Genomic DNA, 13,848 nt, shown 5'->3' on the forward strand with positions numbered 1-13,848 from the left:
GCCATGAAGTGGGACTGGATACCATGATCTTAGTTTTTTGAATGTTGAGTTTTAAGCCGGCTTTTCCACTCTCCTCTATCACCATCATCAAGAGGCTCTTTAGTTCCTCTTCGCTTTCTACCATTAGTGTGGTGTCATCTGCTTATCTGAGGTTATTGATATTTCTCCTGACAACCTTGATTCCAGCTTGAGCTTCATCTAGCCCAGCATTTCGCATGATGTACTCTGCATATAAGTTAAATAAGCAGGGTGACAATATACAGCCTTGATGTAGTCCTTTCGCAGTTGGAACCAGTCCATTGTTCCATGTCCCTTTTTAGCTGTTGCTTTTTGACCTGCGTACAGGTTTTCAGGGCACTCCCATCTCTCTAAGAATTTTCTACAGTATGTTGTGATCCACACAGTCAAAGGCTTTAGCATAGTCCATGAAGCAGAAGTAAATGTTTTTCTGGAATTCTGCTTTTTCTGTGATCCAGTGGATGTTGGCAATTTGATCTGTGGTTCCTCTGCCTTTTCTAAATCCAGCTTGTACATCTGAAAGTTCTCATTTCACATGCTGTTGAAACCTAGCTTGAAGGATTTGGAGCATGACCTTGCTAGCATGTGAAATGAGTGCAGTTGTGCAGTAGTTTGAACATTCTTTGGCATTGGCATTCTTTGGGATTAGAATGAAAACTGACCTTTTCCAGTCCTGTGGCCACTGCTGAGTTTTCCAAATTTGCTGACATATTGAGTGCAGCACTTTGATACCATCTTTTAGGATTTGAAATAGCTCAGTTGGAATTCCATCACCTCCACTAGCTTTGTTCATAGTAATCCTTCCTAAGTCCCACTTGACTTCACATTTCAGGATGTCTGGCTCTCAGTGAGTGACCACACCATCGTGGCTATCTGGGTCATAAAGATCTTTTTTGTATAGTTCTTCTGTGTGTTCTTGCCATCTCTTCTGCTTCTTTAGGCCCTTACAGTTTCTGTCCTTTATTATGCCCATCTTTGCATGAAATGTTCGCTGATATCTTCAGTTCTCTTGAAGAGATCTTAAGTTTTTCCCATTTTGTTGTTTTCCTCTACTTCTTTGCACTGTTCTTTTAAGAAGGCCTTCTTAATCTCCTTGCTCTTCTCTGAAACTCTGCATTCAGTTGAGTGCATCTTTTTCTTTCTCCCCTGCCTTTTGCCTTCTTCTTTCTAGACTATTTCTAAGGCCTCCACAGACAACCACTTTGACTTCTTCCATTTCATTTTCTTGGGTATGGTTTTGGTCATTGTTTTCTGTACAGTGTTACAAACCTCATTCCATAGTTCTTCAGGCTCTCTATCTGATCAAATCCTTTAAATCTATTTGTCACCTCACTCTGTAATCATAAAGGATTTGATTTAGATCATACCTGAATGGCCTACTGGTTTTCCTTACATTCTTCAGTTTAAGCCTGAATTTTGCGTTAAGGTGCTCCTAATCTGAGCTACAGACAGCTCCAGGTCTTGTTTTTGCTTACAGTATAGAGCTTCTCCTCTTTGGCTGCAAAGAATATAATTCAGTCTGGTTTTGGTATTGACATCTTGTGATGTCCGTATGTAGAGTCGTCTCTTGGGTTGTTGGAAGAGGGTGTTTTCTGTGACCAATGTGTTCTCTTGACAAAACTTTTTGCCTTTGTCCTGCTTCATTTTGTACTCCAAGGCCAAACTTGCCTGTTACTCCAGATATCTCTTGACTTCCTACTTTTGCATTCCAAACCCCTGTGATGAAAAGGACATCTCTTTTTGATGGTATTTTTAGAAGATCTTGTAGGTCTTCATAGAATCATTCTACTTCAGCTTCTTTGACCTTAGTGGTTAGGGCATAAACCTGGATTACTCTGATGTTGAATGGTTTGCCTTGAAAACAAACTGAGATCATTCTGTCGTTTTTTAGATTGCACCCAAGTACTGCATTTCGAACTCTTTTTTGAGGGCTGCTTAATGTCTTAGGGATTCTTGGCTTCAGTAGTAGATAAAATGGTCATCTGAATTAAATTTGCCCATTCCCATCCATTTTAGTTCACTGATTCCTAAGATGTCAGAGTTCACTGTTGCCATCTCCTGTTTGACCACATCCAATTACCTTGATTCATGGACCTAATATTCCAGGTTCCTACGCAATCTTGTTGTTTACAGCATCAGACTTTACTTTCACCATCAGACACATCCACAACTGAGTGTCATTTCTGCTTTGGCCCAGCCTCTTCACTCTTTTGGAGCTATTTCTCAGCTCTTCCCCAGTAGCATATTGGACACCTACCAACCTTGGGGACTCATCTTCTGGCATCGTATCTTTTTGCCTTTTCATACTGTTCATGGGGTTTTCACGGCAAGAATACTGGAGTGGTTTGCCATTCTCTCCTCCGGTGGACCACAATTTGGCAGAACTCTCCACATTAATTCATCTCTCTTGGGTACCCCTGCATGGCATGGCTTATAGCTTCACTGAATTATGCAAGCCCCTTCACCACAACAAGGCTGTGATCCATGAAGGGGACATAAAAGTATAGCAAGATTTTTATTTTTCTTAGAAAACATTTCTGCTGCTGCTGCTAAGTCGCATCTGTCGTGACCAACTCTGTATGACCCCATAGACGGCAGCCCAACAGGCTCCCCCATCCCTGGGATTCTCCAGGCAAGAACACTGGAGTGGGTTGCCATTTCCTTCTCCAATACATGAAAGTGAGAAGTGAAAGTGAAGTCACTCAGTTGTGTCCGACTCTTCGCAACTCCATGGACTGTAGCCTACCAGGCTCCTCCTTCCATGGGATTTTCCAGAAAGAGTACTGAGTCTGCTATAAATCATGAACAGAAGAGTGATAAAAACCACAAAATGCTATAACATGTAGAGCGTAACTTCTGTGATTATAGAATTGTATATTTTTTAATCAGGGTTTATTGTTTACCTACCACATCTATAGGAAAGTCTCACTAGTGGATCTGACAGGATAAATTTGCCATAGAATGACTCCAGGACAGCTAAAAAATAGAACTACTGTATGAAGGTTTTGAACCAATTAAATATAGATGATTTTTATTTCTAGCAATACTGATCTTTTTAAAAATAATGTATATATGTATTTTTGATTGCTGCATGGACTTTTCTCTAGTTGCAGAGATTGAGAGTTGCTCTTCATTGCAGTGTGTGGCTTCTCATTGTGGTGGCTTTTCTTGTTACAGAGCACGGACTCCTAGGGTGCACAAGCTTTAATACTTGGTGCACATGAGCTCAATAGTTGGCAGTTCCCCAGGTCTCAAAGCACAGGCTCAGTAGTTACAGTGCATGAGCTTATTTGCTCTGTGGTATACGGCATCTTCCTGGACCAAAGTTCAGACCCATGTCTCCTACATTGGCAGGCAGATTCTTTACTGCCGAGCTACTAGGGAAGCCCATCAATACTGATCTTAATCTATTCATTTGCTGCTGCTAAGTCGCTTCAGTCATGCCCAACTCTGTGCGACCCCATAGACAGCAGCCCACCAGGCTCCCCTGTCCCTGGAATTCTCCAGGCAAGAACACTGGAGTGGGTTGCCATTTTCTTCTCCAATGCATGAAAGTGAAAGTGAAGTCGCTCAGTCGTGTCCGACTCTTAGCGACCCCATGGACTGCAGCCCACCAGGCTCCTCCGTCCATGGGATTTGCCAGGCGAGAGTACTGGAGTGGGGTGCCATTGCCTTAGCTATACAATAAACAGACAACAGCACCAGTTTATCTATTGAGGCCACTGCAAGTTTGTGATTGACATGATTTTTTTTTTTTTTACATCTATATAAAATGTAGTGTGGTATCATCAGGAGACATGGAAAAGGCTTCTTCCTGAACATTTTTCACATGTTCATGTGGAAACAGATGCTTACCGCATGTTAGAAAATCTAGACACATGCCTTTTAGCTGTTGATCAAACTGTCTTACAAAGTCATTTGATTAATCAGTTTTTCCAGAGTGATTTGTGCATTTTGTTTTGAGGTAATAAGTAATAAATGTGGGAGGAAAGTGAAATCACAGACATTGGTAATATTTAATAAGACTGTTTTCATTTCCAGTGGCTTTGAAGCGTATGTTGAATTTTAATGTGCCTCATGTTAAAAATAGCACTGGAGAACCAGTTTGGAAGGTAAGAGACTTTTATTTTAACGGAGATTCTTTCTCTCAGCCCTTATACCAATAAAGTGATGGAGGATTCTTATAATACAAAGAGTAATACATTTTAGTTGTAATGTGTGAATATTTTGCTTTTATTTAACATGGCTTAATGTGAATCTTTTTTTTTTTTTTTAATTGAAGCATAGTTGATTTGCAATATTGTGTTAATCTCAGGGGTACAAGAAAGTGATTCTGTTATATACAGAGATTTCTTTCAAATTTTCCGTTATAGGTTATTACAAGATATTGAATGTAGGTCCCTGTGTTATATGGTAAATGCTTGTTGTGTATCTGTTTTATGTATACTATTAATAGTTTGTATCTGTTAATTCCATCTTGTTCTTCAAAGAGATTATAATGCAATTGATTTGGTTTAAACTTTATTCGATTATAGCCACTTTATATTTCTCTCTTTCTACGAATTAAGAGCAAATCAACTTGGTTAGTTGAATCCCAGGGAATCCCAGGGACGGGGGAGCCTGGTGGGCTGCCGTCTATGGGGTCGCACAGAGTTGGACACGAGTGAAGCAATTTAGCAGCACCTTGGTTAGTTTGGAGTATTTTGAAAACTTTTACGAGCCCCTGTAAGTCCTTTGGGTTAATGCTAATAAAGGTGATTAAAATCATCTATATTGAATTTACAGTTTAAGCTTTAGCAGGGTCCCTCATTTTCCTCTTCCTTCCTGTTTATTTGCGGTCACCTTCCTATTGCCCTCTGCAATACTTATTATTTCTAGTGCCTATACTGCTGCTGCTACTGCTGCTGCTAAGTCGCTTCAGTTGTGTCTGACTCTGTGCGACCCCATAGACGGCAGCCACCAGGCTCCCCTGTCCCTGGGATTCTCCAGGCAAGAACACTGGAGTGGGTTGTCATTGCCTTCTCCAATGCGTGAAAGTGAAAGTGAAGTCACTCAGTCCTGTCCGACTCTTCGCGACCCCATGGTCTGCAGCCTACCAGGCTCCTCTGTCCATGGGATTTTCCAGGCAAGAGTACTGGAGTGGGTTGCCATTGCCTTCTCTGAGTGCCTATATTGAGCATATGAATTAAATAACTTGAGAATTTATGGGGTTCATTCAGATTCGTGTCAAATTCTTTCCCTACCCATCACTTCTCTTATCACAAGATTAATAATATGGTATTGAGATGTAAAGAAGAATTTGAATTCTGCAACATCCAACCTTTTGTAACTAGAGCAGGAGGATTTTTATAAATAGTCTTTGAACTTATTAAGCATTAGTTTTGAGAGTGACTACTGTTTGAAGGTGAGAGTCACTCAGTTGTGTCCGACTCTTTGCGACCCCATGGACAATACAGTCCATGGAATTCTCCAGACCAGAATACTGGAATGGGTAGCCTTTCTCTTCTCCAGGGGATCTTCCCAACCCAGGGATCGAACCCAGGTCCCGCGTTGCATGCCGATTCTTTACCAGCTGAGCCACAAGGGAAGACTGATTTTTACTTCTGTCTTTAGAAAGGATATGTGTGAACTGGATAGGGGAGTGTATCTGAGTTTACTGTATGTTCAAAGTCCTTTATTATAGCTTAAGATATAATAAGCTATATCTTATTATAGTCTCTAGTATCTTATAGTCTTCAGTGTCTTTTTTAACCTAGAAAAAAGTATTTTATAAGAAGAATTTACATAATAATTTACCTTAACCAGAGTAATAACACTTCTAAAGAATGAATTACTAGGTAAGTGGACATTTTGGTAAATAATTGTGAAAAACACTAAATTGAGGTAAGTATAAGAATTCAGTATATTAAAATAAAATGTACTCAGACTTCCCTGGTGGTCCAGTGGTTAAGACTCTGTGCTCCCACTGCAGGGGTCTCAGATTCAATCCCTGGTTGGGGAACTGACAGTCCAGTGTGGCAAAAATAAAACAAAATAAAATGTACTTCAACAGTATCTTAATATTGGGTTCTCTATTGACTGTTTATTGATAATTATATTTTAGAAACATGTGACTCTTTTTCTTTTAACTAGGTGCTCATTTATGACAGATTTGGCCAAGATATCATCTCCCCTTTGCTATCTGTGAAGGAGCTGAGAGACATGGGAATCACTCTGCATCTGTGAGTTTTAACATATTTCTAGAAATGGCATTTGTTTTCAAATATATTGTTAAAAAATATTAGCCACCCTGAAATCAAATTACTAGGGGTGTTTATTAAGAAAATAATGTTAGCTTATAGTACTTGTATATAGAAAACAGCATTTTTCCCTCTTATCTTCTCTTATTAAACCTTTTATTTCCAAAGGAAAAAATAATCCTCAGTCTGAGAATTTAAATTTTCTCTTTTTCGTCTTTTCCTACAGATTGGTTTGCTCTCTTATGTAAAGGAAAGGAACTGGTTGTCTGAAGGTCTCTTTCAGCTTTGAAATTTTTTTATTCCTTTAATTGAAATACTCTTTTTATAAGGACATTTCAATAATTGTGATTATTAATAGTAGCAGGAATATCAGCCTTGCTTGATGCTTGTATTTTCTCTCTCTAAATGGGTCCCGTATTTATGTCATATATAGGACTTATTTTTAATGTTTGTAATTGTAGTTTTACCTGTTCCTATTCTTGATCTGTATTGTCACATTATTTTAGGTAAAAAGAAATAGAAAACATATTTTTAATTTCAAAGAATCACCCCAAATTCCTAATTGGATTTACTTTCCTCCCTTTCAAAAATGAGCAATGATTCAGTTGTAAAAATTTTATGATGTCTGATGACAGGTAGAGCTTTCTGTTTATTATTCTTTGTAGTTACACTAATACTTAGCCTCACTATGTTATTTGGCTGTCAAAGTGGTCATATATGAAAATAAAATAAATACAGTTATCAAGTAAAACTATAGTTCATTTATTTCAGTGAGGGATAAGAAAAATACACTTTTTTAAAAGAGGAATATCTAAATTGGTATATCTTTAATTTGAAAAACTTAAGTAACTGGGAAATAATGACAGTCAATCTCCAGAGGGACTTTCTATGTTGTCTTCTTAACCACTGAATTTATTTGATTACATTCCTTATGATATGACTGGTAAAGCAAATAAATTGCGTTATTTTGCATACTTAGCCTACTGGACATTTAGAGAGGACTATATTCTTGAATAGCTACTAATACTTTTATGTACTGAAGGAGTCCAATTTTATGGCATTGTAACCTATTAGCTTTTTGGTTTTTTAGGACATTATCAGTTTTCATTCTGTGATATTCTACTATGTTGAATTATAACATGCTCTTATTGGGAATGTGATTTAGATTTCCAGTGAGTAATGTATCAGAATCTGGTTAAAGTCTTAAATTCTCCAGTTTTATATTAAATATTTGTTGTAAATTAATAAGACCATTACATTAATTCTAAAAAATCATTTTAGTTTTTAATATTTATGAAATTAGAGTCTATCTTATTAATGCCATGGCATAGTTTAATGGGCACCATTTTTCTGTCAGTTTAATATATTTTAAAATTGATAGCACCTTAGGTTTGATGAAATATAATATTTGACAGATTTTTCCTTTCATTTTTATGTCAGACTTAAAATACGCATCTATTGTTGGTGATTTGTAATGCTTATGACCTGAACTGAAGTTAAGGTTTATGCCATCCTTGAAAATGATGGTGTGTTTTAAGCATTGGTTATTTTTGCTGCCTTACTGTTTAAGGCAGCAAATGAATTTTTATTTTATTTTATTTTATTTTACAAATGAAAAGACTAAAGTTTGTAGAGTTTGAGTGATTGTCCCATAATTGTATAGGTAATTAATTGCAGAGTTGTGGACAGATTGCTTGACCATTATGCTGGGCTGTTTGTCTGCTGAACCATAGTGGCTCAGAAACAGTGACTAACAAAAACGAAGCCTGAGTACTTTTAAAGAGTAACAAGATATTCTGCCAGTTGAGAGCTGTGTGTTCTTGCTGCATACATGTTGCTACTGACGTGAGAATATGAAAAGATTATTAATATATAGCTACTCTGGTAAATTGCTATGCACCCTGTGTCTGACTGTTCTTCCTTTTTTGCTGGAGAATGTTTCATCAGTTACTGTAAATAATCTGCAAGTTGGTTGAAGCTGATTTGTAGAAAACAATACAGGTTTCCAGATCATGAAAAGGTGGTTGTAGCCTTTTAGATAGTTAGACAGTCAGTGTAAGGCAACAGCAACCAGTGGCTGCTAGCACATTATAATCCTTTTGATGTTAGCAGCAGCCAGACGTATGGAAAGAAGTTACTGACTGTGGACTCACTGGCAGCATGGGCCTCTTTCACTCTCTTCTTCACAGAAGGATGAGTGAAATATTTGTATATATAAAAGGATATATGTAGAAGATTGTATATGGGATATTGCTTACAGAAGCATGACTGGAATATTGTAGAAATAGAATATTTCTCTTTTTTCCTGATAAAAACATGGTAAAATCTTATAGTGGTGAATAAAGACATTTTGTCATTCATTTGCTATTGGGATATTTGAATGACTATACTCCCTGAATTGTAAAAGAAAAAGCTATCAAGTTGTACAGTCTATGAGATGCTTAGCTGATCTCTTATGCATTTTCATGAAGCAATAAATAGAATGATATATATTGTCTTAAAGATTTAAGGAAGCGTTCATATATCTTCCATTTAAAAAATATATTTGATTTTATTTATAGCTAAATTTTTCATCGCTTCTAAAGATTCTAAAGACAGTTCCAGCTTTCTGTTTTCCCTTTCTTAGAGAATAGCAGTTTCCTCCCACTTACCTCCTCCCACCATATTTCTATGAAAAATGGGAATAAAATTGATTTTGAATGTGCATTAGTTCTCATTCAGAGGGAATATTGGTTGAAGAGACTCTGACCATAAGAGGTATTAGAAGTAAAGTGATTGGAGTAGAAGAAATTAAAACTGAGATTAGGATCTTACTAATAAATAATATTAACATTGATACGAGAAGAAAGCTGGGTTAAATGATTAATTGCAGTAAGAGCTTTTAGAGTACGGGTCACTGTCCTTGAACTGGTAAAACTTCTAGTTTGAGAAGTAGTGTTTTTAACTATCTTTTTAGATAAGTGACTAAGAAAAAATAAATTTTATATTCTTTACGTCTTATAGGCTTTTGCACTCTGATCGAGATCCTATTCCAGATGTTCCCGCAGTGTACTTCATAATGCCAACTGAAGAAAATATTGACAGAATATGTCAGGTAATATGAGTTCTTATTTTCTTGATTCTTGAAGGTGGAAACTTTTTTTTTTTTTTTTTCAAAAAAATTTTTTAGATGTCCATTGTGAAAAATCAGAAATTTCCTTACCCAATTTCTCACTTTGATTTCTGAGATTATCTTTGAATATTCTGTAGACTGAAAGATTTAAAAATTTTTGACTGATTAAGCATTATATTTATTGAGAATAACTCTTGCCTTAAAAAACAGAATACCTAACTATATTAGCTTTAGTTTAAGAATAGGAATGTAATTCTAAGAATAGGAGGTCCAAGTTGGTACGGCAGCTCTGTTAGACAAAGGTTCAGGCCTCTGGTATCTTTTTGACCTACCGTCTTTAGTTTGTCATTTTCCATTGTCTTGGTTGTCGCTTCACATATACAAGGTGGTAGCTGCAATTTTAGATATGACATCTGTGGGATATAGGCAAGAAGGAGGGAGAAATGGACTATGATAGCCCTGACTGTTGATTTTAATCAAGAAAACTAAGCTTTCCCAGAAACTCCCAGAAGACTTCGGTTTATGTCTCATTGCATAGAATTAACATCAGGGGAGGTCACAAAAGTTAAGCTTTAGATGAGTGTATTGTTACCCCCAGTTCAACTATCCAGTTGAGCTATTCCAAATCCTAAAAGATGATGCTGTTAAAGTGCTGCACTCAATATGCTAGTAAATTTGGAAAACTCAGCAGTGGCCACAGGACTGGAAAAGGTCAGTTTTCATTCCAATCCCAAAGAAAGGCAATGCCAAAGAATGCTCAAACTACCATACAATTGCACTCATCTCACACGCTAGTAAAGTAATGCTCAAAATTCTGCAAGCCAGGCTTCAGCAATGTGTGAACCGTGAACTTCCTGATGTTCAAGCTGGTTTTAGAAAAGGCAGAGGAACCAGAGATCAAATTGCCAACATCCGCTGGATCATAGAAAAAGCAAGAGAGTTCCAGAAAAACATCTATTTCTGCTTTATTGACTCTGCCAAAGCCTTTGACTGTGTGGATCACAATAAACTGGAAAATTCTGAAAGAGATGGGAATACCAGACCACCTGATCTGCCTCTTGAGAAATTTGTATGCAGGTCAGGAAGCAATAGTTAGAACTGGACATGGAACAACAGACTGGTTCCAAATAGGAAAAGGAGTTCGTCAAGGCTGTATATTGTCACCCTGTTTATTTAACTTGTATACATCATGAGAAACGCTGGACTGGAAGAAACACAAACTGGAATCAAGATTGCCCAGAGAAATATCAATAACCTCAGATATGCAGATGACACCACCCTTATGGCAGAAAGTGAAGAAGAACTCAAAAGCCTCTTGATGAAAGTGAAAGTGGAGAGTGAAGAAGTTGGCTTAAAGCTCAACATTCAGAAAACGAAGATCATGGCATCCGGTCCCACCACTTCATGGGAAATAGATGGGGAAACAGTGGAAACAGGTCAGACTTTATTTTTCTGGGCTCCAAAATCACTGCAGATGGTGACTGCAACCATGAAATTAAAAGACACTTACTCCTTGGAAGGAAAGTTATGACCAACCTAGATAGCATATTCAAAAGCAGAGACATTCCTTTGCCAACAAAGGTTCGTCTAGTCAAGGCTATGGTTTTTCCTGTGGTCACGTATGGATGTGAGTGTTGGACTGTGAGGAAGGCTGAGCGCCGAAGAATTGATGCTTTTGAACTGTGGTGTTGGAGAAGACTCTTGAGAGTCCCTTGGACTGCAAGGAGATCCAACCAGTCCATTCTGAAGGAGATCAGCCCTGGGATTTCTTTGGACGGAATGATGCTAAAGCTGAAACTCCAGTCCTTTGGCCACCTCATGCGAAGAGTTGACTCATTGGAAAAGACTCTGATGCTGGGAGGGATTGGGGGCAGGAGGAGAAGGGGACGACAGAGGATGCGCTGGCTGGATGGCATCACTGACTCGATGGATGTGAGTCTGGGTGAACTCCGGGAGTTGGTGATGGACAGGGAGGCCTGGCATGCTGTGATTCATGGGGTCGCAAAGACTCGGACACGACTGAGCGACTGATCTGATCTGATTGTCACCCCCAAATAAAATCTTTTTTCTTTTAGCAAGGGAGAAGGGGAAATAGATACTAGATAGGTACCTAATAGTGTCTGCAATAAGTCACAAGCTCTTTACCTTTTGACTGTTGAATCAAGTTTCTGTTTGTTTGTGAAGGTCACATATTTTGTGTCCTGTATAGCTAGTAATGCCCAGCTTTCTTTTACCCTGCATAAACTCCGGTTATGCCAATTTTTGAAGAAGTACAGTTTATCAGTCCTTTCCTTTTTTCTTGTTTTTAAACAGCTTTATTGAAATATAATTCACATACCATGCAATTAACCCTGTTTTAAAAAAACAGCAAGACAGATTTTATTTGAGCCTCTGGCATTAGTGCAGAACTGAGCTCAACTCCAAATACAGCAAAGACAATTGGGGATTGATAGCCGATGGGCAGGGTGAGGGGCTCTATGGATGGGAAATCACTAAGGGGAATAATCTATTATTGAACATTTTCATCACCTTAGCTATTACATCCCCAACTCTGAACGGCCAACCCTAAGGTACTGTTTGTTTCTGTACATTTGTCCATTCTACATATTATGAATAGAATCATGTATATTGTTTGTTGTATCTGGCTTCTTCCTCTTGGTGTAATGTTTTCAAGATTCATCTATACTGTAGTTGTATCAGTACTTCTTTCCTTTTTATTGCTGAATAATATTCAGTCATTTGGATATACTGGATTTTAACCATTTATCATCTGGGTTGCTTCCACCTTGTGGCTGTTATAAGTAATGCTTCTGTAAACATTTGTGTACAAGTTTCTGTTTTTATTTCTCCTGTGTCTGTGAACACCTAGGAATGGAACTGCTGCATCAAATGATAACACCACAGTTAACCTTTTGAGGAATTGCCAGAGTATTTTCCAAGGGGGGTTGCATCACTTTTTATTCCATCCAGCAGTGTTTGAGGGTTCCAGTTTTCTCCAGACCCTTGCCATCAATTTTTATTATTTGACATTTGATTATAGCCATTCTAGTGAATGTAAAATGGTATCTCACTGTGGTTTTGATTTGCATTTCCCTGATGATTTATATTAAACATCTTTACATGTGTTTATTGGCAGTTTATATCTTTAGAAAAGTGTCTATTCATGGTCCTTATCCAGTTTTTAATTGGGTTATTTTTTTATTATTGAGTTGTTAAAGTACTTTATATATTTTGAATACTAGACCTTTATCAAGTATATTATTTGCAGATATTTTCTCCCATCCTGTGGGTTTTCCTTTCATTTTCTTAGTATCCTGTGGAGCATTAAAAAGTTTTACTTTGGCTTTAAACTTAATTTTAAGTTTATTTGTTCTTAAGTTGTTTGTCAATGGTGTCATATTTAAGAAACAATTGCCAAGGCTCTGTTTTTTTTGAAGATTTTTATTGTTTTGACTCTTATATTTAAGTCTTTGATACTTCTTGAGTTAGTTTTTATATATACTGTAAGATAGTTGTCCAACTTCATTCTTTTGCCTGTAATTTCCCAGTTTTCCCAGCTTCATTTTTGAAGAGATTATTCTTTCCCCAATGAACAGTCTTGGCAGCTTTGTCAGAAATTAATTAAATAAACTGATTTATTTCTGGACTCTTGGTTCTTTTTCATTGATCTCTGTGTCTGTCCTTATGCCAGTACCACACTGTCTTTAGTCAGACTTTGTAGCAGGTTTTGAAATTGGGAAGTTAAGTCTTCCAACTTTGTTTTCAAGATTGTTTTGCCTTTTCTGGGTCCTTTGAATTTTCATGGTAATTTTAGGATTAGCTTGTCAATTTCTATAAAGAAACCAGCCTGGATTCTGATAGGGATCTCACTGACTCTGTAGATCATTTGGAGAGTATTGCCATCTTAACAGTATTAAATATTCTGATCCATGAGCATGGATATCTTTCCATTTACTTAGATCTTTTAATAATGCTTAGTAGTGTGCAGAATGTATGTGTTCACTTCTTTCGCTAAATTTATTCCTTTGTATTTTTTAATATTGTAAATGGAATTTTCTTTCTTTGGCTGTGTCGGGTCTTAGTTGAGGCATGCAAGATCGTTGCATCATGGGGGTCTTTTGTTGCGATGCACAGACTCTCTAGTTGTGGCATGTGGGCTGCAGAGAACTCAGGCTTCAGTAATTGTGGCACTCAGGCTTAGTTGCTCTGCAGCATGTGGGATCTTAGTTCCCCAACCAGGGATCAAACCCACATCCTCTGCATTGCAAGGTGGATTCTTAACTACTGGACCACCAGGAAGTCCTGGAATTACTTTCTTAATTTCATTTTTAGGATTGCTCACTGCAAGTGTATAGATACCCAGTTGACTTTTATGTATTGATCTTGTATGCTGCTTTGTTATTCAGCTTCTTTTGAAATGTCTCCATCATTCTTTGATCATTTCTTTACTTTCTGACATAATAAAATATACCAGTCTCA

At 37.4% G+C, this 13,848-nt stretch overlaps 1 protein-coding gene across 1 annotated transcript in view; it reads left to right on the forward strand.

Moving 5' to 3' along the window:
* Positions 1–13,848, forward strand: part of SCFD1 (sec1 family domain containing 1) — a 113,176-nt gene that overhangs the window by 3,825 nt on the left and 95,503 nt on the right. Inside the window, exons 2-4 of the mRNA XM_005896640.2 lie at positions 4,060–4,130; positions 6,151–6,239; positions 9,261–9,351. Coding sequence (XP_005896702.1) covers positions 4,060–4,130; positions 6,151–6,239; positions 9,261–9,351 — 251 coding nt within the window. The remainder of the gene's footprint in view (positions 1–4,059; positions 4,131–6,150; positions 6,240–9,260; positions 9,352–13,848) is intronic.

Source organism: Bos mutus, chromosome 21 (genome assembly GCF_027580195.1).
Source record: "Bos mutus isolate GX-2022 chromosome 21, NWIPB_WYAK_1.1, whole genome shotgun sequence".
Lineage (NCBI taxonomy): Eukaryota > Metazoa > Chordata > Mammalia > Artiodactyla > Bovidae > Bos > Bos mutus.